The sequence below is a fragment of the Natator depressus genome, chromosome 10 (assembly GCF_965152275.1).
Source record: "Natator depressus isolate rNatDep1 chromosome 10, rNatDep2.hap1, whole genome shotgun sequence".
NCBI classification, from domain to species: Eukaryota; Metazoa; Chordata; order Testudines; family Cheloniidae; genus Natator; species Natator depressus.
In genome coordinates this window covers 16,897,940-16,924,320 of record NC_134243.1, presented here as the reverse complement: position 1 = coordinate 16,924,320, position 26,381 = coordinate 16,897,940, and the positions used below count along the sequence as shown (strand labels likewise).

The window sequence follows — 26,381 nt, the reverse complement described above, 5'->3', positions numbered from 1 at the left end:
GCTGAATTGGCCGCCAAGTGCCATAAGAGGGCTACATAGGTGGAGATGGGTTGTGAGCCCTGGGTGAGGAACTGTATCGTTGCTTCAGCAGTATGGGCTCAGTTGGGGGTCACTGAATACTAATGAGGAGTGAATGAATTCCTCAAAGTGGCCCAGCATTGGGTCTGCCCATTCCAGAATGAGTCAGACCCCTGTAGGGCTTCAGACAGTAGACTAATAACCACCTTCATCTGGTCATCTGGGTACAAAGATGGCCTCATCAGGAATAGCAAACGCACTGATTGATAAACCCTCAGAACTTGTGGCAGTCTGCATCAAACAATTCTGGCAAGGGGATTTCTGGACCACAGTCCTGCTATTGGAGGAAGGCATTCTCTAACTGCAGCTGGACAGTTTGGTTCTGGAGGGTCTAGAACAGGGACTCAAGTGCTCCATCAAGGCCCTGCGGTACAGTACAGTGGAGTCTATGCAAACTGTTAGGCGCTGACTCCCAATAGTCAAGCCTGGTGGTTGGAGTGGAGATCAAGGTCAGATATAGGATCAGGATTGGGCTGAGGGTGATGCTGGAACCAAGATTTGGGGACAGGCTGGGGTCAGAACTGAGATCGTAGTCTGTAAACAAGCCAAAAGCAGTACTGTAGCTAGAGTCCAAGTGCAAGCCAAAGGTCAAATCTTCATGGTCAGAGTCTGAGGGGGGCAGGAGGCAGAGGCAAGGCTGATGTGTGGTTCATTAACAGAACCGGAGCAAGGTCAGACTCGGGCAAGGACAAGACTGGAACAGGTCTCAGGCAAGGCTGGGGAAGGAACAGGCACTAGATCAGGAGCAGCTTGGGAGTCTATAAAGTCTGATACACTGCAAGGCAGCAGGAGGTTTCCTGGTTGGGTAATGCTGTTGCACAGACTGATCTACAGCTATGGTGGGGTGGGGGAAAATACCTGATCCTGGGGGTCATCTAACCCACGGATAGGGTACTGCCGCATGCCTGAAGGCTGAGTCATTGCAGCCTCTGCGAAAAGGGTAAATAAGTGCAGTGAGATGTTGCTGCAAGCCTGAGTGGTGATTCACAGTGGCTCTGTAAGAGGGGCAGCTGAGAGAGTAGCCCTGGTTTGGAGGCAGTTTGTCTCACATAGACCAAGAAAGCCACCAAAACCAAACCAGTATTGATGGAGGCAGTTGCTGAGTTTGGCTACAAATATCGGCATTGCTTTAATCTTGTTGTGCCCATAATAGGCGCAGCTGACCAAGACAACGAGAATCAAAAACATCAATCCACCACCTTTCAGCCTTCCTCAGCACCCACATTTCACTGTTTTGAATGCATGTTGTTAATCCTCCAAGGAGTCCCAAACAGGGAAATTCCCAAACTAAAGTCAAGAAGAAAAACATTTTTTTAAAATTATGAGGCAGTTTTTATACATTATAAAGGAAAGTAAAGTACACAAACAAAATATTTACTTACTGGTATTTGTCAGATAAAATCCAGAGGATTAAGTCAAACTCATAAAATTCATATTTATTAAACACTATTCAGCAATATAGATGAACACACAGGACCAGGTTTTCTGTTGGTGCAATCCAGTTAAAGTGAATGGAGTGAATTTGGCTCAAAAAAGCTCTAAATGAGATCTAAACACAAAATGATATTCAAGATCCTAATCTGTATTATCAGCAATATTTCCTCTGTCTGATACCTACATAAGGTGAGAGAGAGAAAATATATGTTAAGAACTTTTTTATCTGCTTTAGAACACTGAGAAGTGCCCTGTTTACCTATTTAAAAACAGCATTTAGAACAAACTTTATTTTAGCAAATAAAGTATTTGTGTTTCATATTGAAAGTTAATGTTTACTTCTAAATCCTTAATAGGTAAAGTATGCACTTTGTCTTGCAGCTCTGCAAGGAGCTCTCAGAGACTTTCTGTTCTCCCCAGTGTGTTACAGTTCATCCTGTGGAATGTGAGTAGCTGGCAAGTGACCTGCAAGTTCAACATCTTTCCTAAATTCCAGAAAATCAGAAAAAAGATATTACAAAACTGGAGTCGCCATTAGGTGAGTTTTTGGCACCTGCAGAACATTTTCTCTTTGATTCTTCTATTGTCCTAAATCGGGTGAGACTTTTTGGGCTCTCCAAATCCCCCATTCCTCACCCTATACCTTGGAACTGCACAAGTTCCTCTGGAGAATACCTATAAGGCAGGGGAATGATTTGCCCCAAAGCAACTTTTTGATAACACAAGTATTGTGGAGAATTGTATCCCCTGCCCCTCAAGCGCAACCCCCACAGCTCCTATTGACCAAGAACCAAGGCCAATTGGAGCTGCAGGGGCAGTGCCTGTGGGCGGGGCAGCACGCAGCAGAGCCGCCTGGCCGCACCTCCGCTTGGGAGCCGGAGAAGAGACATGCTGCTGCTTCTGGGAGCTGCTTGAGGTAAGTCCCACCTGGAGCCTGCACCCCCGAGCCACTCCCCGGCGCCCCAATCCCCTACCCCAGCCCTGATCCCCCTCCTGCCCGTTGAACCCCTCGGTCCCAGCCCAGAGCACCTTCCTGCACCCCAAACCCCTCATCCTCAGCCCCACCCCAGAGCCTGCACCCCGAGCCGGAGCCCTCATGCCCCCCCACTCCCACCCCAGCCCGGAGCCCCCTCCCACACCCTGAACTCCTCATTTGTGGCCGCACCCTGGAGCCTGCACCCCGAGCCAGAGCTCTCAGCCCCTCCCACACCCACCCCAACCCCAATTTTGTGAGCATTCATGGCCCGCCATACCCAGATGTGGCCCTCTGGCCAAAAAGTTTGCTCACCCCTGCCCTATGTGTAGGAGCAGGAGGGGAGACACGCTGCTGCTTCTGGAAGCCGCACGGCGTGACCCTCGACCCTGCTCCCCGGCTGGAGCGCCGGAGCAGGGCAAGCCCCAGATCCTGCTCCCAAGCGAGAGCTTGAGGGCCGGATTAAAACGGCTGGCGGGCCACATGCGGCCTGTGGGCCGTAGTTTGCCCATCCCTGTCCTAGATGAAGAGAAAGAATAACCTTCAAAGAAGAAGAGTAACTGATTATATATCACAGACATCCTGTTAGTTAGAAAGCCATGTGTTTGAAATCTAAATGTCTCATATGAGCAAGGAGAATTGTTTATCCACAATACTTGTGTTATCAAAAAGTTTCTTTGGGGCAAATCATTCCCCTGCCTTATAGGTATTCTCCAGAGGAACTTGTGCAGTTCCAAGGTATAGGGTGAGGAATGGGGGATTTGGAGAGCCCACAAAGGAGTACTTAGCCCCCATGCACCGTGGTTTCCCGTTTTGCACGGTCTCATTGTGCACTGATGCTGCAAAGTGGCTTTATAAGTGGGGCTGTGAATCTGCCCTTTTATGAATTTGTAAATACTCGTATTGGCTTGGCATTGACATCATAGAGGATAGACCACCCCTGAGTCTGGAGCAGTGACAAAGGGTTTTCCCGCCACTCCACCACGTGGGGGTGGATACCTTCCTCCAACACCCTGAGGAAGTTCCCCAATGCCCAGCCTGGCTGCCCAGGCTTTCCTCTGGGGCCAGGATTAGGGTCTATGAGAAACATAATGATGTTAAGCACAGTCCTTCCTTCTCCTACTTTTGCCATGTACTCCAGTGAGACAAGGATTAGACCCTTGGCCTAGATCTTGTAACTGATTTGTAGTACTTTGGTCCATCAATATTTGTTTTTTTCTGGCAGCTCTCAATATAAAGTTTGTGTAAATAATTTCATTGCAGGTCAACAGCCCTTCAAAGAATATTCTACTGAGATGTTTATATAATCTAAACCAAGAACTCTGACAAGGTTTTTGTGCCATGAAGTTTTTACTTAAACTCCAGATTTTTAACTCTATTTGGACCCCAAAGTCACCTTGTAGATTCTTCAGCAAACATTGCCGAGGATTTGCCCCTCAAAATATCTCTGGCAATGAATCACTGAGCCTCTATAAAGAGTTGCCAGAGCACTTTAATTTTGCAAATGACATTTTGGACAAATGGAGTCAAATGGAAAAGGTAACATGTTTTGTCTCCTTAGTTCCAACATTTTCTTTCATTTCTGTCTGGTGTTATATCATCTTATAGATACCGGTTCCAAAACATATGATCTCTGTGATGATCCTTTCATAGTAGATGTTAACTATTTTGCTGCTATAAGATACTTTCAAGGGTGTCAGGTAAATAACTGAGCTGTTCGGGAAAACTTTTGTCCCAAGTTTTCCATCTGAAAAATGTTGTTTTGATTAAACCAAAAATGTTCACAAAATCATATCAATTTTGATAAAATTCCCATTAAAATTAAAAAGTTTCATTTTGGAAAATTTCATTTTGAAAAAAATTGAAATTTAATTTCTAAATTTAATTTTGATTTTATGCAGTCTAGTTGTAGCTGTGTCAGTCCCACGACATTAGAGAAACAAGGTGGGTGAGATAAGATCTTTTATTGGACCAGCTTCTGTTTGTGATAGAGAAAGCTTGTCTCTCTCAAAAACAGAAGTTGGTCCAATAAAAGATCTTATCTCACCCACTGTGTCTCTCTTTTTTGATTTTGTCATTTTATATGACATCTATTAATTTTACATTAATACACAGTATCTTATATTATGCACTACTACTGCTCACATGCTGTCATTCAGAATGAAAACAAATTACAAAATGTTGAAATGTGCTATGAAATGGAAATTCCATATTTCAACCAGCTCTAGTGAATAGTCAAAATACCATTAAGAGTATTTGCTGCTTTACATGCAACATGTGATCATATTTAGGATCAGGGCATAAGTGGAAAAGACTAAGAAGGGAAATATTATTAGTCCCATTTTATTGATAGAGAACTAAAACACAGAGAGATTAAATGACTTGCCCAAGGTCACAACAGAAGTTTGTTGCAGAGCTGGGAAATAAACCTACATTATCTTCTTCATCCCAATCCTCTGATTTAAACACAAGCCCAGCCTTCTGCTCCTGGGCCCTGCTTCAGGAAAGCATCTCTATTCAGGAAAGCACTTACATCCCATTTAAGTCAAATGGCTGAAAATTAAGCATGTATTTAAGAGCTTTCCTGGATTCGTGCTTTACCCCCAGATTCTGCAAACATTGACACACATGCTTAACTTTTCACATGGGAGGTAGTGAAATCAGTGGGACCATCATGTTCTTAAAGTTATGCACATGCCTAAGTGCTTTTCAGGATCACAGTCAATAACTGAAATCAATTAAAGCATTCAGAAAATATCTGAATTCAGTATTTTTATCAGGGGATAATATTTAAGAGCAGTAATATATTTAGCTATTTTACATAAAAATAGATACACAGAGAACTTAGGTTTAAAAATGTTAAAGGAATAAATAATTGTATGTTTTCAATAAGAGGGGCTAAAGCCATCAGAATTTATGTTAGAAACTTTTTTTGTGCTCTCACTAAGCCTAATCCTGCAGTCATTGACAGTCTTATCTTCCCAGGGAGTCCGTGATTGTGCCTGCTGTACATTTTCACCTATGTATGTTACTTGTAATGGTCTGTTTAAAGAATGGTTATATTCCTCATTAACTTCTCAGTGTATGACATACAATTTTATATGATGATCATTTCTTGTTTACCAGTAAGAGAACTATGGGCTCATCCCACTGCTATGTTGAGTACAGTAGTTCTAAGTACTACTGGAATAGAAATAACAATCATCTTCATCATGTGTTCTGGGCCATGTTTAAAGGAAGCAGAATAAGGACCTTGTACACTTGGAGTTATACTAATAATGGAAAGAGCTCAACAGTTCTTTTCCCGTAACGATGATTGTAATCTATGGCAAAACATGTCCAGAGATAAACCTTCCCAGAGGCTGGCCTAAACCTGTACATTTCATACGGTAACAAGGCATTGTTATGCATAGCTTGGGCAGCTCAGAAGATGAGACGCAAATTCTCCAATGTACTTGATTAACAAGCACATATTAGATTTGGGATATAAGCCCACAAGCCTATAAATACTTACACACATGCTTACCTTTAACCACAGGGTTAGTCCTGCTGAAGTCAAAGAGACTGCACTTCTGCTTGAAGTTAAACAATTGTGTGTTTGAAGCATTGGGTCTCCTCCTGATAGTTGCATTATTTATACATTTTCCTACTTTCTTGTCTTTGCCAGAATGGAGAGAGAGCTTCCTCCATCCCAGCCCTCTGGTGGGTAGGTGATCAAGGCAATGAGGTAAGGTGGGGTTTTGAGGAGCTGGGATTTCTATCCAGGAAAGCAGCCAATGTACTCTCTGATGCATGTGGTCTGAAAAAGGAAGACAGAGTTATAGTGATCCTACCCCGGATACCAGAATGGTGGTTGATAACAGTGGGCTGCATGAGAACAGGTCAGTACCAAGAATAATAAATGACTGAATTTATTTGTATTTCAGTAGTACTTATAGACCCCAAGTGAATTGCAGGCCCCATTAAACTAGGCACTGTGCCAACAGAGCAAGAAACAGTCTCTGTCTTGAGGAGATTAGTCTAAGGCCCCAGTACTTTAAAAATTTATGCGCTTAACTTTGCACACTGTGACCTGTCCCATTGAAGCCAAAGGGAATGCTTAGAGTGTGTAAAGTTGAGCATGTGAGTAAGTTTTTGATGGATCAGTGTCTGAGTAGAAAAGATGGACAAAGGAAATATTGCAGTGTTGTAGCCAGGTTGGTCCCAGAATATTAGAGAGACAAGGTGGGTGAATGTGACAGGGTACAATCTGGACTGTTGAACCACTGTGTCCCCTAAATTCTCTAGCCTGGGGTTTTTTTTACACTGCTTTGCTGTGAGAACATCCACTTCTGGCCTGTTCATACAGCCTTCAGCATGCAAAATCACTCCCAGCTAAGTTACATGAATGCTCTGGCCAGCCACTCATGAATTAAATACAGAAAACATCCACAAATTCCCAGTCCCAGCCTTGTCCCCCAGAAATGTGCGTCTTGTACTGCTCGTACCAAACTGAACAATGCAAGCTCATATAAAGTCTGTCATTTCATCAATGGAAAATAATATGCACCATCTTTGTTATCCCAAATGGAGTTTCCCACACACTTTAATCCAAGCACACAGTTAAGATAAAACAAGAAGATAAAATCTATCTTTCTGTAGTTAATGAACTTAAGTGATTAGAAGTGATGATGCATAAAAGTCAGGATTGGTTACAAAAGAAATAAAGGAGTAAAACACAAGCTAATACCTCACTTAACAAGCTAAGTGAACTTAAAAGCAAAAAGGTTTTGTCTCACCATATGTTTACAGCAGTCTTTACTGGCTGATAAGACCCCTTCCACCCCTCCCCCAGTTCAATAATGCTTTCTTTGTCTTTTGAGCATTGTAGCTGCTGTGAGTAGAGATGAGGGTAGAGAGAAGTGATTTGTATTGTGGGTGTCCTCCATTCTTATACCTTTCTCCCCTCTTTGAGGATTATCTCCAGCGGGGGTTCAGGCAACAGCCAGTCTGTTTACATGGAAACTTCAGCCGTTTTGATTGCCAGTATGTAAAGTTCTCACTCACACCCTTGTTCCTGCCAAAGAATAATCACTTAACTCAGGCCTGGTCTACACTAAGGGGGGATCGATCTAAGTTATTCAACTTCAGCTACATAAATAACATAGCTGAAGTCGACTTACTTAGATCTACTCACCATGGTGTCTTCACTGCGGTGAGTCAACAGCTGACGCTCCGCCGTCGACTCTGCCTACACCTCTCGCTCCGGTGAAGTACCGGAGTCGATAGGAGAGTGCTTGGCGGTCGATTTATTGTGTCTAGACTAGACACGATAAATTGATCCCCCACTAGATCGATCGCTGCCCGCTGATCCGGCGGGTAGTATAGACAAGCCCTGACTTTCTTGATACCTGGCTGAGGTGCAGGTCTGTCTTTGTCTCTGAAAAACTGGTTTCAGCCTGCTTTTCTGACTCTGGAGCATGTTACAGCAATGCTATACGGTATAGTCTTATAACTTTATATACAATGTTGATATACATATTTTACCAGGACAATAATGTTCAGCAGATTATGACATTTCAAATTATACCTCACAAGGCATACTTTGTACAAAATTTATCACAGTCTTGTAAAAGTGATGAACATAATAGTATACACCATCGCAGTGAAGTAATATATTTTATTGAACCATCTTCTGCTGGTGAGAGAGACAAGCTTTCAAGTTTACCTGTAGCTGAAGAAGAGCTCTCTGTAAGCTCAAAAGCTTGTCCCTTTTTCCAACAGAAGTTGGTCCAATACAAGATACTATCTCACCCACCTTGTCACTCTAAAGGAAGTGTTGTTATTTCCATTTTACAGATAGGGATCTAAGGCACAAAGAGATTAAGTTACTTGTCCAGGGTCACAGTAGGAGTTTCTGGAAGAGCTGGGAATTGAACCTAGATCATCTCCTTGACTTTTCTTTTTGAAATGACTCTTTGTTTAGAAATTTCCTTCAATTTTTTTAAATTAAAAACAAAAAATGCTTCAAATCAAAACAAGAGTTTTGTTTTGAATTGATTTAAATATTTCATTTGACGTGAAGTAATTTTTTCTCATCTTTATGATTTACTGAAACCTTTGAAAATTTTTGGTTTTAGTTTGATCCTAAATAATTTTTTTTTCAGTTTTTCAAATTCCCAGCAAACTGAAAAATCCATTACTCACACAGCTCTGCTTAAGAGCTTTCCTGAATCTCTGCCTTAGCCCCTGACTAATCCTGCAAACATTTACACACTTTCTTAGTCAGTCTCAGTGAAATCAATGGGACTACTCGTGTGCTTAAAGTTAAGCACGGTTTAAGTGCTTTGAGGATCAGGGTCAATAACGGACATCAGTTAAAGCATTCAAACAATTTCCAAACTCAGTATTTTTATCAGGAAATAATATTTCAGAGAAGTAGTATATTTAGCCATTTTGCATAAAATATGTTTTGACATTTAAATATTGTATTGGTTGTATATTTTTTAAAGAAATTCATGACAAAATATTAATATAAAAGAGCCCATTTTACAAAGAAGAAAGCTGAGGCACATAGTTTAAGTGACGTGTGAGCCATAGGAGGGGGCATCCCCCAGACAGTGTGGCCTTAGTATTGGCAGCAAAATAATGTTATCTCCCAGAAGATTCTTCTGCAAATATACAAAAGGAAGAACTTAGGGTGAAGTATTGGGTTGGGGTTTCTGATTCACAATGATGCTCTACTTCAGTCTGATGTAGCCTAACTATACTCCTGGTCACCGGCAACCACTGTGTCTGAAGTCTGAAGAGGCAGTTGCGTGGGAATTAATTCTCAAAGGCTAAGGTAGATAACAGCATCACAAGGCATAGCACAGAAAGATAAGTACAAGGGGCCAGATGTCCAGCTAATGTAAACTGGCACAGTTCTTTTGAATCCAATGAACTTACACTGACTAGAATCTGGCCCAAGTAGTTTAAAATGTTCAGCTACCTTTAAACTTCCATTTGTTGCACCTCTAGGAATTATCTATATTCCAGCAACAACCCAGCTGACAGCTAATGACATTCTCTATAGACTCCAGGCTTCTAAGGCCAAATGCATCATTACCAATGATATACTGGCACCTGCAGTGGACTCAGTTGTGTCCAAGTGCCAGTTTCTAAAAACCAGGCTAATGGTATCTGAAGGCAGCAGGGATGGATGGCTGGACTTCAAGGAACTACTCAAGTGAGTATGTCTTGCCTCAGTGAGCTAATCATCCAAATGGAAATTCAGGTATTTCCAGTTTTGTATTGTAGCCCTCCTTGTTTAAAAAGCAGTTTCAGAACTCAGATAACTCATACATTCTATGTGGTTTTTGGGAGCCAGCTCTTTCCTCATTTACCTAACAAGTCTGCATTCCAACACTAAATTAAATACAAGTATAAAAAACTAACAGGGATGGGAGAGGAGATCTGCAAATACATATGGCTTTAAATATATAGAGGGTGAGGGAGAAGCATTAATAACAACAGAACAGGGTCATTCTGCTGAAAAAGTGTGCTGAACTCTAGCTTCAGATACACACATAGGGCCACTGAAGTCAACAGAAGTCTTTCCATTGATTTCAGTGAGCACTGGATCAGGCCCTTAGCTCCCATTGAATGCAAAGAGAGTTTTGTGTGTGTTTCCAAGGCCAGAATTTGGCCTAATAAATCTTACTGGCCAATGACCATTAAGAATGAGATCATAGGCAGTTTAATTTGGGAAGACAAAAGAAATGCCTGCACTAAAGTTGTAAACTAGATAGCAATTGAAGTTTCCTTTGTTGAATAGCTTATCCACTCTGATGTACTCTTGTCTTTATTTTGAAGAGCTGCACGTGGTGATCATGACACTGTTAAGACAAAGAGTCAAGAAGCAATGACTATCTACTTTACCAGTGGAACCACAGGTTACCCCAAAATGGTGGAGCATTCTCACCGTAGTTTTGGTATTGGAATGACTTCGACTGGAAGGTATGTACTGAAAATATTTCATTGCTCTGATAAACCATGGTCACAAAATGAATATGTAAAAAATACTGAATATATGATTATTTGTCTGAAAATTCATACCAGGAATGGATTATGTGTACATATGATCAAACCACAGAATTTCTGTCCTGTGGGAAATTCTGATATCTTGACATTTGTTTTCCTCCTGAACTGGATGAACAGTCAAAATATCTAAGCTTTTTGTGGGACAAAGTTCCAAAATAATTTGATTTGGCAATTTCTCAATGTTTCATTTTTTCACATTTTCAATTGAAAAAAATGTTTCAACATTCCCAAATCAACATATTTAATCTTGGATTACATTAATCTCTCCATCTGCCTTCAACACCAGAGTGCCACATGGGAATTGTAGTTTCAGGTCTCTCATGTCCTCATTCTTCCCTGGACGGATGGACTACATCTTCCATGATGCACCACAGCCCCTCCCTGTAGTTGAGATGCTGCAACATATCATGGGACTCCTAAATAAAAATATTTAATTTTGTTTTCCTGATGAAAAATTCAGCCAAATCAATTCTGCCAAAATCGATCCCTACAGAAAATTTTTATTTTGATGAAACTCCTTTTTCTCATGGGAAATGTTTCATTCAAAAAATTTTGACTAGCCCTAGTTATTCACTATTTAATATGTCTAGTTACTTTTTAAACAGGAGAATAAGAAATATCTGTTCTCCCATCAAGAAGCTGAAACAAAACCATGTGACTTAGGTGAGCAATCACACAAGTGTAAAGAATAATGAATAGATTATATGAACAATAGGCAAACATCTCACAGGGATGTTAGCATTCAACTAGTCACAGTTAAACTGTGACTAATGAATCCACTCATAGGCATCAGGATTAGTTCATGAACAGAAAAAAGAGCCATGTTCATTCACAACAAATAATTCCATCCGCTCTCTATTTGTACATTCACTTTGTTTTTCTATTCAGTGTTTTTCATTACGATATTTTTTTTGGCATTTTTACCAGGCTTTGGTTTGATTTGAATCCCTCTGACATACTGTGGGGCCTGTCTGACCCAGGCTGGGTAAAATTTGCCTACGGCAGTCTCTTTTCTACATGGATTCATGGAGCGTGTATCTTTACACACAGCATGCTGCAGTTTGAGGCAACAACTGTCCTGAATGTAAGAATAAAAACATCATGATGTGGTTTCAGCCATAACTGATGTATGCAAAGCAGATGGTGAAAAAAGATAGTATCAGGAGTAACTTTAAAATATCATAAAAATCATGAGACTATGATCATGTTGTCTAGTAGTAAGTGTCATCCCCCGGTAGGCTGCCTCTTTTGAGACTTTGTTTCACCCAAGTGCACCCCTTTCAAGTGACAGGCCTGTGCCTCCACTTCTCTTTGGGGTGGGACCCCACGATCCAACTAGTCTCCACTTTGTCTCTGGGTTACATCCCCCCTGGTTGTCGATAGTGATACCTAGCAGGCCCAACAGACTTGGCACCTGCAAGAGTTTCTCTTCAGGAGCCTGGGGTGGTAATAGTATGAAGAAGCAGCTTCTTCAATACATAGTATAACGTATCTATCAAAAGGTGCACAGCACTCAGAAAAACTGATTTAAAACAACAGTAGGTACTGTCTTACCTACACTTGGCATTCCCATCAAACTCCTAGTAGACATGACTTATGTTGGTGACCCCCATTCTCTGGGGGACCAAGTTACAGCCTGCTTACTGCAGACCATAACACATAGTCTCTCTCTCTCTCTCTTTCTTTACTTGCCTGTCATCTCTCACTGACAGCCCTGGGCAGACTCTCTCAACTCACTCAAACCCACTCCTTTTTCCTCCTTCGATCCTAGGCTTAGCCTTGGGAATAGTAAACCATTCTAGTCTGGGTGGAGCTGGGTATTGGGGTATTCTCTAACTAAAGCTTTTCTGATGTTTTCTTAAGGGCTCTGATCTGTGCCATTTGTTTTGCATTCACTGCTTGGTCCTTCTAACAAGCCCTTTTGATACAACTCAGTAGCAAGTCACCCATCATAAACAAACACACAAAAGCATACACCATATTCACAAAAAGTAATATAGCTGTTTCCCAGTTCTCTTCACTGGGAGTCAGGAAACATAGTTCTGCTTTCAGCACTATTACTGAGCTTCTGGGTGACCTCAGGCAAGTCACATCATCTTCCTATTCCACAGTTTCCCCATCTGCAAAGTGACGATAATAAAATCTTACCCTCTTTTGTAAAGCGTATTGAGATCTCTGAGTAGAAAGTGCTTGTCATAAATATAAAGGGAAGGGTAAACCCCTTTAAAATCCCTCCTGGCCAGAGGAAATCTCCTCTCACCTGTAAAGGGTTAAGAAGCTAAAGGTAACCTCGCTGGCACTTGACCAAAATGACCAATGAGGAGACAAGATACTTTCAAAAGCTGGGAGGAGGGAGAGAAACAAAGGGTATGTGTCTGTCTACATTCTGTCTTTGCCAGAGATAGACCAGGAATGAAGCCTTAGAACTTTTAGTAAGTAATCTAGCTAGGTATGTGTTAGATTATGATTTCTTTAAATGGCTGAGAAAAGAATTGTGCTGAATAGAATAACTATTTCTGTCTGTGTATCTTTTTTGTAACTTAAGGTTTTTGCCTAGAGGGGTTCTCTATGTTTTGAATCTAATTACCCTGTAAGGTATTTACCATCCTGATTTTACAGGGGGGATTTTTTTTTTTATTTCTCTTTACTTCTATTTCTATTAAAAGTCTTTTTGTAAGAAAACTGAATGCTTTTTCATTGTTCTCAGATCCAAGGGTCTGGGTCTGTAGTCACCTAGGCAAATTGGTGAGGCTTTTTACCAAACCTTGTCCAGGAAGTGGGGTGCAAGGTTTTTGGGAAGTATTTTGGGGGGAAAGACGTGTCCAAACAGCTCTTCCCCAGTAACCAGTATTTGTTTGGTGGTGGTAGCGGCCAATCCAAGGACAAAAGGGTGGAAAATTTTGTACCTTGGGGAAGTTTTGACCTAAGCTGGTAAAGATAAGCTTAGGAGGTTTTTCATGCAGGTCCCCACATCTGTACCCTAGAGTTCAGAGTGGGGGAGGAACCTTGACAGTGCTATAGAAGTGTTAAGTATTATTATTACTTTCTCTTCACTTGTGCCTATTACTGTGGGGTTGAATTTGTGTCACTGTTGGAGGAAAATGCTAAACTCAAAACATAAGCAAGTTAACTTTCAAATAAATATAAAAAAGAAAGGAAAAAGAACTCTTAATAGCCATGCCAGACCTAGCCCAACACATCATTCTAGCCCTCTGCCTTTTTAGTATAGTGCATTCACTTTATTATTTACTTGTTCGTATTGTGATGGTGCCTAGGGCCCAAATCATAGACCAGAGCCCAAATGTGTTTTGCACTGTACAAACAACCAAAAGACAGTGCCTGCCCCCAAGGAACGAACAGTGTAAATAACTTTTCTTTTCTTTCATTCATAGTGTCTATCCAGATTTCCTATAACTTCTTTCTGTGGTACACCAACTGCTTATCGCATGCTGGTGCAGCATGATCTTACCAGGTACATCTAGATTGCTTACTAACCATCCCAACTGAACCATGTTCTAGCAGAATCACAGCCCTAGATTTTTGCTTTGCCAGGTTGTAGTCTAACAATGTAACCATTTCAGAGGTTGAAATTCTAGGTGAACTCACTCTGTAAGTTCTTTACCAGTTACAGCTACAACAAATGAAGCCCAGAACTGAACCATATCAAAGTACCTCTAGTAATGCTCCTAACCATTGTTTTAAACACTTATTAAGCTACAAGTTCAAGAGCCTGAAGCACTGCCTAAGTGGGGGTGAGCCACTCAACCCTGAAGTGATGGAGAGATGGAAAAGCAAAACAGGGATCGATATCTATGAAGGATATGGCCAAACTGAAACAGTACGTTTGCATTCAATCACACACCTAAGCCTAATTCTAACTCAAGCTAATGAGGAAAGCTGTCAAATCCATATGGTACGTTTCTTGCTTTATCCAGGAAAACAGGCCCCACATTTTCAAATATAGGTAACTAACATCAGGCTACTAAATCCATATGTAGGCCCCTGAATAAAAGTAGTCTGATTTTCAAAGGTGCTGAGCACCTGCAGCCTCAGTGGCTTCATTTGGAGTTTTGGGTTCTCAGCATCTCTGAAAATCAGGCTTTGTTTATTCAGGAGCCTAAACATAGATTTAGGTGTCTAAGTTTGAACATTTTGACCTAGAAATTTAATTAGGCAGCATGTATTCCTTCAGCCAAGCATCTCAGCGGCAGATTTTAAAAGGGGCCATTAGCTATGCAATTAACTCATTAAATATGTGCGCAGGGGACCCAAAGGGCCCAACCTGGCTGGAGGGAGGGGGCAGTAAGGAGGGCATACTTGCTACACAGCAACATTCCCTTCTTCCTCCAACTCTGTGCAAACTCAGTTGGGAGGGAACAAGCCAGGTCAGGTCTGGGAGATATCATTTTGTGTGACATCTTTCCCTCTCAACTCTGGGGGGTTTCAGGTATAAATAAATGCTGATCCTGACTGTTATGCTTCTTCCCTCACCTCACAGTGAACCCCACTCCACAGGTGGGGATGCAATGAGCCAGAGGCACATAGCCTCTGCACTGATAGTCCTGGCTTTAGGTGTGTATTCAGAGATCCATGAGTTTCTAGGGATGAGCCCCATTCAGTTCTCTGTGGCAGACAACCCTATCTTCCTAATGGAACAACCAGCGGGAAATTCCAAGGACCTAATTCTGACCTCATAGCAGGTTTTTTTGTTGATATCAGTGGAGTCACTTCAGATCTACACAGGTTTAAGCGAGAGAACGCCTAAGCCCCATGTGTCCAAACTTGTAGAATCACCAGCACCCTTGTAGGAAAAATCTGTTCTAGGTAATTTGGACATACAGGAATAAAGTCTCCAACTGTACGTGCTGACAATCATTGAAATGTAGCCAATAGTAAATATCAGCTGCTGGGCCAAATTCTTTTCTCAGGCTGATATTTCTTTGAAGTTAATGTATACTTTTCTCCAGGGGTGAAAGTAACTTAAAAGACTTACCGGTATGCCGGAGTCCTGAGCAGGAGGCGTGGCCTCAACTGGAAGAGGTGTGGCCTCAACCAGAAGAGGCGGGGCCTTTAAATACCTGGGCCCTTTAAATCACCGCTGGAGCCCTGCCGCTGCTACCGCTGCTGCTGCAGGGAGCTGGCTGCTCCAGGGAGCCCCTGGCTCTTTAAATCACCAGCCTGGGGAAGCTGGTCCGGTCCGGTCTTGCATGGCATTCTGGCTCTTGCCGGTACGCCGGACCGGACCGGCTTACTTTCACCTCTGCTTCTCTCACACAGACATACTTCTTTGTAATAAATGGAGTTAAAGTGGTGTAAAACAAATGCAAATGAGAGGCGGTTGAGTTCCAAGGGATTTAATCTGGATATTTTCACGAGTATAGTTGAGAGCAGACTTTATCCCACTGAGCCAGATCTTCAGTTGATATAAGTCAGGGTAACTCCATTGACTTCTTTGGAGCAATGTTGATTTACACCAACTGAAGATCAGGCCTATTGCGTTTAAAATCACAATTGAGTCACTTTTCAAATGAACATTTTTACAAAAATGTTACTAGTAAAATAGATAATGCAGAACGTTTTTAGTTACAAATATTCATATCTAAATAAAACATCAAGTACTGTATTTTGTTGCACAAATACAATTTTATTTTACAGGTTTTGATATGTGCAGTTTTCAAAGGGATGAAAATTAAACCTGGTGCTATGGGAAAGGCAGCTCCACCTTATGATGTGCAGGTATTTTGACACTCCTGGTCACTTTCAATCTGAAGTAAGATAATGTTCCCACACAACACAAGATTCTCTCTGAACATTTAATTCAGTACATCTCTCTGTTTAACAGAAAGACATTAAATCATCCAGGAGGGGTTTTCTCTCATTCTAGATAATAGATGAAAATGCTAATATTCTGCCTCCTGGGAAAGAAGGAGATATTGCTATCAGAATCAAACCAACAAGGCCATTTTGTCTTTTCTCTCACTACATGGTAAGGAAACTTTGTATGAAATTAATCAGATTTTGAGGCCACATCTTAAATATACTGATAACTTTTTAAAGTATCTTGTTGTGGGTGTCTGTATACTTCCAAAGACAATAGTTCATGTGTCTCATAAACAGGACTTCCACTGGTGCAACCAGAGGCAGAAAGTGTACTGGTGGGGGAGGTTGAGACAGAAAGCACCTGCAATATTCCCTCTGCTGGGGGACTAAGGATATGTCTCCACAGCAATCATACAGTGTGATTGTAGCCCAAGTATTCATACCTGAGCTAGCTTTAATATAGCTATCTCGGGTCCCAGAGCAGTGAAGTCGGGGCAGCATGAGCTTCAGCACAGGTTGTACAAACCTGTCTGAAACCCTCAGTAAGTACTTGAGAGTCTAGCCTGATGCCCATGCTGAAACCAGTGCTGCCACAGCTTTACTCTTCCACCTGAGCTAACTAGATTAAAGCTAGCTTTGGTATGTTGGCTCAAGCTGTAGTCAAATTCACTGACTGCATTCTAGCCGTACCCTAAGAAGCAAGTGACTATGGCCAGGGATGCATTGATCTGCTTCAGCTGATCGGGCTCCTATGGAAAACCTGGTGGATTTTAAATACTCCCTCCCCCCATGAGATATCCTAGGGGAGGTCACACAGTAGGACTGCTGTCTGCCCTTCCTCCGGTGCATATCCTTGGGCGGGAGGGCAGGCTAGCCCTTGAAAGTGTCAGTAAAACTGAGTGTGGCCCAGAGTTCAATGTTTTTAATGGTTCGTTGCAAGGAGGTAGATTTAATGAAGAACACAGTTCTCTCTTTTTTTGTCTCCTCCGCCACCCCACTCTTCCAACTTGAATTTCTAATCATGCTATTAATGAAGGTGGATTTAAGGGTTAACTTTTCAAAGGAGCAGATGGTGGGAGTGCCCACAAAAATATACATGGCCCTTTTGCACCTGCAAAAGCTGGCTAAAAGGGTAGGTAATATGTAAAGATATATGCCAGTTGTGTTTAACTGACTTTCTTGCATGCATGACTTCTGCCTTCTGACTTGCCTCATGTAGCCTGTCCCAGTGAACCAGGCTTGAAATGGAAAGAGACTACAAACAAGAGCCGGGAAAAGCCTGTGGACACCTAGCTGGAACAAAAAGAAATTTGCAAAATGCTTCTGTTGGCATATGGCAAAGACAAATCACTGCTGGTTCACAGCCAGTTTAGACACATGTTAGGGCTGAGTGCCAGTACTCCTGCAGCTCAAGTGTAATCATTCGCACAGCTCTAATACAAAGTCACTTGACCTCAGAAACACAGAATGTATTCATAGTAGATCAGATCATGCTAGACTTGTATGGGCTACAGCAAGGCTGAAAGAGTTCAAAATAAGAACAGTTATGAAAAGTTTTGAAAGTTTTAAAAAATCATCTTGTATAAAGATAAGTGAGTTCTCATGAAAATTTTCCTGACTAACTATGGCCTTCTTCTGTTAAGTAACAATTTGTGGTTGAACACCACTGAGGTCCTGATCTATCTCCCATTGAAGTCCATTGGGATTTTTTCCATTGACTTCAGTGGGAGTTGGATTGGATCCTAAGGGTTCATTACCATTTGTGAGATGTTCCTTTGTTGTTGTCAGGATGATCCAGAGAAAACTGCTGCATCAGAACGTGGGGATTTTTATATCACAGGAGACAGGGGCTTTGTGGATGAAGATGGATACTTCTGGTTTGTTGGAAGAGCTGATGACATCATTTTATCTTCTGGGTAAGTTTGTTTTTATGGGGTTTCCATACTAAGTTGCCATACATTGATACAGTTTGTAAATACCAAGCTCTTATTTCCTCTCCTAGGTATCGTATTGGACCATTTGAAGTAGAAAATGCCTTGATAGAGCACCCGGCAGTAACAGAAGCAGCTGTTGTCAGCAGCCCAGATCCCATCAGAGGAGAGGTAATGAGGTTGATATTAGTGGTTATGCAAAAACACCTACTGTATATACTTGTTTAGAAATAAACTATAGCTGTCAAGGAAATTTAGGAATGCTAAAGGCCAGATTTTCAAATGTATTTAACCACTTAAAAATGCAGAGAGATGCCTAGTGGAATTCTCAAAGTGCCTAAACAAGCTAGGTACCTAACTCCCATTGATTTCAAAGGGAGTTAGGTGCCTACACAGGTTAGGTGCTTTGAAAATCTGACTCTTGGTAGTAGGGCAAACTGACTACTGTTATTTTATTTGTTTTGCTGTTTAAAAATAAATTGATTAATTCTACTTCCACATACAACCAAGCAATCACAGTGACTTCAGTGAATCTTCTGGGTTCCACAGGTGCAACTGAGAGCAGACCCACTGACTTGAATGGGATATTTTGCAAAACAGGCCCTTAGTTGAAAACTATGCTTGATGTTTATGCATAGGTATATACTTATATACAGATACGGCTCAATCCTCAGGTATGCAGCAGGCTGCTTTGTCTGCAGCACAACTAAAAGCAACCACAGGGCTGCTCTAAGTTCCACTAACTTGAAACAGTGACCTAGAGCTGTTGTGCTAGCCAGGAAGCATTGAAGAGCAGTGTGTTCAAGCCACATCCCTCCTACCTCCACCTCCAACTCCTGTGCTGTGTGTTAAGAGGAGGTGGTAAAGAGCTGGCATAGCTGACTGTATGCTATTTGAGGATTCCCACACACTGGGTGAATCCTCAGATGCCTACTTGGGGCAGTTTTAAGGCCCTGAATGGCACAAAGAGCCTTAGTGTATGCCAGCATCTGACCCATAATCTTACTCTCCTCTCTTGAAAGCAATTTTAATGTTGCAAATTGTATTTTTCAGTTTGATCATTGTAAATGTGATTAAATATTAGATGATGCCTACATCTCACTGTGTCTTGTAGGTGGTGAAAGCCTTTGTTATTCTGTCTCCTGACTTTGCATCACATGATCCAGAAAAATTAACTAAGGAGCTGCAAGAGCATGTCAAAAAAGTTACTGCACCATACAAGTATCCCAGAAAGGCAAGTACCTCCAAGTGCTGAATGTAAGGGTAACTCCTGACAATGCACCCCAAAATTAAAACTGTTCTGATCAAAACTAGAGATCAGGTTAGAAATGTAAACAGATTTTACTCCTTAGTAAACAAATATTTTCCTCTGTTTTTCTTCTGTTACCCCCACCACCTTTTAGTCAGGTCTTCAATGTAATTTTGAAACATACAACCAGATCTTTAGCTGACGTAAATCAGTGTAGCTCTGTTGAAGACTATGGAATTATGCTATTTACACCAGGTGGGGATCTGGCCTGTTAGGTGTTTTATTTTGGAATAGTAGAGACAAATCTTTCTCAGATTTCAGTGGAACTATTCATGGGAGAAAGATGAGCTGCATTCATCATTTAATCAAATTTTATATATGAAACTAAAATTAATCAGATTTTACAGATTAAATATAATTTCACAATATATAATGAAATTTAAAATACCATTTTCAGGAATTTTCAGTAATATAATAGAGAAAAGAAGATGCTCCGTGTGGTCGTGTGGTAGAAGAACAAAATGGCTGTAATAATGTACATAACGGGCCAGGCCCACCAGCTGAGGACCAGGCTTAGGGATTATGCTGGGTGGGTGGTAGAGAGTCACAAAGGGATTGTATCATATTGATCATTATTGATGTATGCAGAATTTATACACATCAAGCTTAGTATTAAGGTTTTTATAGGTAAGCTTAAGATAAGAACCAGAATCTACCATCAGTGTCTTTAGGCTGGTGTCAGTGGAATTTGGTTCTTATCTCTAGTTTACCTATAAAAACTTTAATACTAAACTTGGTATGTATAAATTGCTTCCACCCACTGTTCAGAGGGCTCTTAGTCCAAACACTGGGCCTGATTCACTACTGCATTACTTCAGTTTACACTGGTATCATTACATTGATATCAGCTGCTAGACCTGCATAAAACTGAACAGCAGTGCATCAAACTCATAGTTTATAACTGAAGGGCTTTACATTTCCATTTGGTGTTTGCGTGGGTACTCCAATATTGGGTGGTTTGTCAGTAGCACTTTGTTTAGCTGTTATAGCCGTATTGACACCCACTGAAGGCAGGGCAGAGTCTCACTGAAGTCCTATTTCAGAGTAGCAGCCGGGTTAGTCTGTATTCGCAAAAAGAAAAGGAGTACTTGTGGCACCTTAGAGACTAACCAATTTATTTGAGCATAAGCTTTCGTGAGCTACAGCTCACTTCATCGGATACATAAAGTGGAAAATACAGTGAGGATGTTTTTATTCACACAGACCATGAAAACACAAGCTGTCAGCATAGTCTGTGTGGTATGTAGATTGTAATGGAATTTTTACCTTCAGTCCTTTTGGTACGATGTCCATCTGTTTGCATTTGGAGAGGAAGATGATGTCTGTCTGTATCTGTACAAGTTTTTTCATGCAGTTGATAGATTTCCACTCCATACGGCTAAATGCAGTGCCTTGCATAATGACAGGTTTCAGAGTAGCAGCTGTGTTAGTCTGTATTCGCAAAAAGAAAAGGAGTACTTGATTGAAGTCCTAGTGGACGGAAAAGTCTGTACTGTCAAATCCCATTGCAGGATCAGGGCCGTAACTGTGAAACATCTCTCTCACATATATTCTATTAGTTTGTGCTCTGAAAAAGAAACCTCACGTCAGTGGATTACAGGTCCAGTCCTGCTCCCATTGAAGTTAATGGCAAAATTCCTCTAGGTTTCAGTGGAGCAGGACTGTTCCTGGAAAAGTTGAGGAATTACTTTGTGAGCAACTGGCTGGTTCCATTTCCCTAGCAAGGAGCTTGTTCTTTTATGAATGCTGGTGGACTTTCTCCATGGTTTATCTTGAAGGAATCCCTAACCTTTATAATAGATGTTTTGTTCCAGAAAGCAAGACAGCACCAAATCACATTTAATTTGCTATTTTTCATTATTATTTGTATTTTTTATAAATTAGGTGGAATTTGTTCAACAGCTACCAAGGACAATCTCTGGGAAAATCCGAAGGAAGGAATTAAGGAATAAAGAGTGGGGGAGAACTTAGCTTTGTGTGGAGTTAAGAACATACATTTTCATTTCTGCTATAATCATTCATTGACCTGTTCTCTGTTGACGTCAGAAGGAGCTAGATAGTATTTGAGATGAGGAATAGACATTGTCACTGTTTGCTGTAACTTGCAATGTTCTGGGGTCTTGGGATGGTTATGAAATTCAGTGGACTTGATTCTCAAGAGAAACTTCATTGAAGGCAATACTGTGAGAGGAGAATCAGACCCTAAACTCCTCTTTATCTTTCTGTTTGATTATTTTCCATCTATGCCTTATCATTCAATACTGAATGGCAAGTATGTGTCAAATGTTGTTTTGTGAAAATATTGTGTAATTATTTTTAATGGTCTGATTAGCTTTATAGAATACTGGATAACTTTTTGAGGTGGTAATTATTGCTAAATGATCTTCTATCAGCCACCATCTTTTTGTGCATGTTAGTTTAAAAAAATAAAAGATTTCCTGAGTTGTGAAATTGTGTTAGGTCACAAAATGTTGCTGTAACAACCAGATTTTCCTCTCCAGTATTCAAGCAATGATCTATGTCAGCATCTTCATTGGGCATTATTAGGAGTCTGGGCCTAGTGCTTGCAGCCATTAATACTCCTACTGAGTTCCACGATAGTAGGCACTATTCTTGTTAGCAGCATCAGGTCTGACTGCTTCCCTGACATGGTACAAATAACTCCCTTTGAGGTCAATGTTACCTGTGCTCTGTGGGGGGATACTCTGACTCCAGGATTGCACTGTACTGTATATTAAGAGTAAACCCACACGCTGAAGACACTGTGATATGCTTTTTATTACTCTTTTAAAAAAACATGAAAGACAACCGAGCTTTGTGACTAAAGCAGGTTACATTTAAAGGTAATATAAAAACACTGATAAACCGGCAATTAGTGTTGTTTTATCTCAGAATCTCTGGTTCTGCTGTGAACTCGCTCTAATTAAGGCTCCGTGTCTGTCACGGAGGTCACAGAAGTCATGGATTCCGTGACTTTCCGTGACCTCCGTGACTTCTGCAGCGGCCGGTGCGCTGGCTCTGGGGCTGCCTGATCCGCAGCCGCTGGGCCAGTCGCACTGGCTGCTTTTGGGGAAGTTTGGGTGTGGGAGGGGGCTAGGGGTTGGGGTGCGGGGCGGCGCTTACCTTGGAGGGGACGGTCTCCCCGAAAGTGGCCGGCATGTCCCTGCAGCTCCTAGCCAGAGAGGCCAGGGGGCTCTGCACACTGCCCCTGCCTGGAGGCCCTGCCACTGCAGCTCCCATTGGCTGTGGTTCTCGGATCTGCGGAGCCAGAGCTTGAGCTCGTGGTGGGGGCAGCACGTGGAGTTCCCCCTAGGAGCTTCAGGGACATGCTGGCTGCTTCCAGGGAGCTGCACACAGCCCAATAGGGAGCCTGCCAGCCGCGCCAAACTTCCCCACCCCCAGCACCATCAGAAGTTCTGGGCCGCACACTGCTACCTCCCTCCTCCCCCACAGCACCAGTGGGGGTCCCAGGCCGCTTGCGACCGCCTGGTCCTCCCCCAGCATCAGCCGGAGTCCTGGGCCACCCCCTCCCCTCCACAGCACACCTGAACCGGCCCCCCACAGCACCCGTGGCTTGGCCCAAGTTTTAGTCAGGGGTATATAGTACAAGTCATGGACAGGTCACGGGCCATGAATTTTTGTTTACTGCCCCGCCCTGACCTGTCCATGACTTTTACTAAAAATACACGTGACTAAAACATAGCCTTAGCTGTAATATGCCACTCATGGGCACATCTGTTGTAGTGTTGAGGGCCTGGGAAAATAGCAAATGTTTTATGTAAAGCTGTTGATTATCTTTCAGTAGAATTAATTCAGTTACTAATTGGCAAACAAACACAGGTCCCAGCAGAGTCTGTGCCAAGAGGTTTTCTGCAGGTGGCTCTAACCACTTAAAAATCCTCAGGCTTTCAAATGTATATTGCTTTGCTTTACAACTCCTAAGTACTTAATTACCACTGGTGGAATACAAAGGACTATTCTGTAGTAGATATACACGCTAATGAAGGGCCTGAAGCTGCATAATTGAGGCTAATGGGAGTTTTAATATTAACTTCAATGGGAGCAGACTCAGACAGCACATGAAGACGAGACCTGCAAAATATTTACATGCTGTGGATCACTACATTTGTTACAGAAATGGGGGTGAAGCATTTCTGGCAATGACTAACTGGCAAGGAAAGGAGGCTTTCTTTATTTAGGAGTCCCTTGGGGTTGTCACATACTCTCCCAATAAAGTGTGTGCTGCCTAGCTTGCCACTTATCCAAAGACACCGTATTTTAAGTAAGCAACACAAATGACAGATTTGGAAGCTTCAGCTGCATGGGGCTGTAACATGCACTCAATAGCAGCCTTGCAAAATCCTACTTACCAAGGTCAATAATTATGTTTCAATGAGCAAATTAAAAAAACTGTTTCATTATGTCAATAGAGTGTGCATGTGCCAGCAAAAATTGATGGCAGTTTTACAAAGCTGATGTAGAACGCTCGGTCCAACACCAGGATCATGTTTTTGGTTTTAACTATAAACTCTTTGGAACAGTGATTGTGTCTTCCTACATGTGTCTGCAACACATAGGACATTTTGCACCATTGTGCTAGTCAGTGAATAAGCATTAATAATATTTCCAAAATGTCACAGTCATGGTGTGTGTCTCAAAATTTACTTGCCCAGTGAAGTGAGGGTCACACAAGGTCTGGTCAATGGGCCTTCCTACAACCCCCTGAAAATTATTACAAATCTAACCTGTGCCACTCTGGGGACAGAGGCAGGGCAAAGACGTAGCTGCCTAAATCCATACTCACTCATGATTTTCAATCACTCCAAGCTGGTTTTGATTCCTGATTTCCACACTATTGCATTTTTATATGTCAGGTATTTCAAGTGGCATGTGACTATTAGTGTTACACAGCTCAGACTCCACTTAAAGCAAGCACTGGGAAGACCAGCTGCAACACACACAGTGTGGTCTGAAGCAAGTAGGGGATAGAAGAGCAAGAAGATATGTTTATCCCTTTATGCGGGCATGCAATTGTTTCTGTGCCACAAATCCCTGCTTTATTGTATTGCGCTAGCCCCTTGAGATCAGCTCCATCTGGATCTCAGAGCACCCTCGCCTAATCCAGGCAGGAAACAGAGTCTTTGAGTTTAAAGAGCTGATGATCATACAATATATTCTGCCAGGCTTTAATTGAATCACAAGACCATTGTCTAATATATTTTAATTTCTTTGATGTCTATGCCCAAGGGCCTCTAAGCACCTTAACCAAAGTGCTAAAACATAATTAACCTAACTAGGCATCTTACCCAAATAATGTCAAGAGTGGAAGCAGAACCAATAAAATATACCAGTCAAGCCAACCAATGGGATAATTCACCTTTCCCTTATGCCAGTGTTACCAGTGTAACAACAGAGACGCAGCAGAGGTGATTGTGATTTGCACCAGTTTAAGTGAGCAAAGAGTCAGATCTGATATCTTTAGATATGATGAGTCTATAGTTTACTGTAATATTGGATGTACCGAGTTCTCAGAATAAGGGAATAGGTATGTCTCATTGGTACTGGCTTTGTGATGAGTTAAAGGGCGTAGAAAGCGTCCAGGCTTCCAGGAGTCATGCCTTACTTGCGCTGGTCCAAGTCACTAACCTCCTGACATTTTTCAGGTAAGATTGTCAAAAGCTTCGATGCCTAAGTCACATTTTCAAGTGACTTAAGCGGTTGACTTAGAAGGAAACTGAGGCTCCTAAGTGCCTACATCATGTTTGAAAATGAGACTTAGGCTCCTTAGGAGCTTTTCAGAATTTTTACCTAGGATCCTTTCAGCTCACTATTGAATGAGCCAGTCATCCAGTGTCTAGATGCTGGTTCTCTCGAGAACTAGTTAATATATTTGGTTTTCCTAGGGAAATACAGCACTAACAGCAAATAGCAAGCGATTTCAGTGACTGCTAATCTTATTGTGAGCAAAACTGCAGCTACGTGCCAGTCATACTGAGTTGCTAGAGAAACATTATCTTTACTCACGTAGTTTACAGAGCAAGATAGTGCAAGATAAACAGTGGCTGTAAGAAAGCCAATCTCATGTCGTGAGTCTTGCATTCTCAGCTCGTGTTAATAGGTCTGAAAAGCAAAACTGATCAAACTTAAGGGGCTGGTTCTTGGGTAAGAATAATCACATTACTCTGTAAATCTCAGACATTTACTGCTACTAGTGGAAGGATCATAATTATCCTGGTGCCTGCTTTTCAGGTGAGACAGATCCCCTTAAGAATTAACCAAAGCTTGTGCCTCATATTCACAAACTCCCTTAGAATTACATTATAATGAGGCCCCCCAGGCTCACCAGATTAGTCCCTGAAAGGCTTTTGGTATCTTAAAAATGTACCTTAGTTGTCTTGATCAGTGGCATATTATTAAATTGTTGTTCTAAAGTAAGATGTCCCTGACAAATAGCAACCTACAGTACACTGGCACCCATCATGGTATATCTGTACTAGAAAAGACAGGCATCAGTTTGGTAATCCATTTGCATAAGCCTCAGAATCTGAATGCAGTCTCTTGCAAAGTAAACTGAATGCAAACAGGCTCCAGCTCAGCAAAGCATTTAAGCATGTTCTTGAATTAAACATCTGCGTAAGTGCTGTGTTGAGGTAAGATGGATTGCTGACTCATGACCACAGGGAAGAAGAAAGAGTATTAAATAAGGGAGCAGAATTTTTAAGGCTAATATACAAACAATGGGCCAGGTTCTGATCTCACTTCCACTAGTGTAAAT

General features: G+C 41.7%; 1 protein-coding gene across 5 annotated transcripts; it reads left to right on the top strand.

Moving 5' to 3' along the window:
• Window positions 1-1,893: 1,893 nt before the first annotated feature.
• LOC141994876 (acyl-coenzyme A synthetase ACSM3, mitochondrial-like) lies at window positions 1,894-22,487 on the top strand. Of its 5 annotated transcripts, none has more exons than XM_074965333.1 (14): window positions 1,894-2,050; window positions 3,749-4,024; window positions 6,153-6,366; window positions 9,485-9,692; window positions 10,319-10,462; window positions 11,474-11,630; window positions 13,939-14,018; window positions 14,261-14,459; window positions 16,202-16,282; window positions 16,431-16,532; window positions 18,155-18,282; window positions 18,369-18,468; window positions 19,412-19,531; window positions 21,491-22,486. In XM_074965333.1, the coding sequence occupies exons 2-14, from the start codon at window positions 3,827-3,829 to the stop codon at window positions 21,575-21,577; spliced, it is 1,818 nt and encodes a 605-aa protein (XP_074821434.1). In that variant the 5' UTR covers window positions 1,894-2,050; window positions 3,749-3,826; the 3' UTR covers window positions 21,578-22,486. The 5 variants fall into 5 exon arrangements, with proteins under 5 accessions (XP_074821434.1, XP_074821436.1, XP_074821437.1 ...); XM_074965335.1 differs by having other exon boundaries at window positions 14,261-14,384; window positions 21,491-22,484; XM_074965334.1 differs by lacking the exon at window positions 1,894-2,050 and adding an exon at window positions 2,316-2,428.
• Window positions 22,488-26,381: the final 3,894 nt, after the last annotated feature.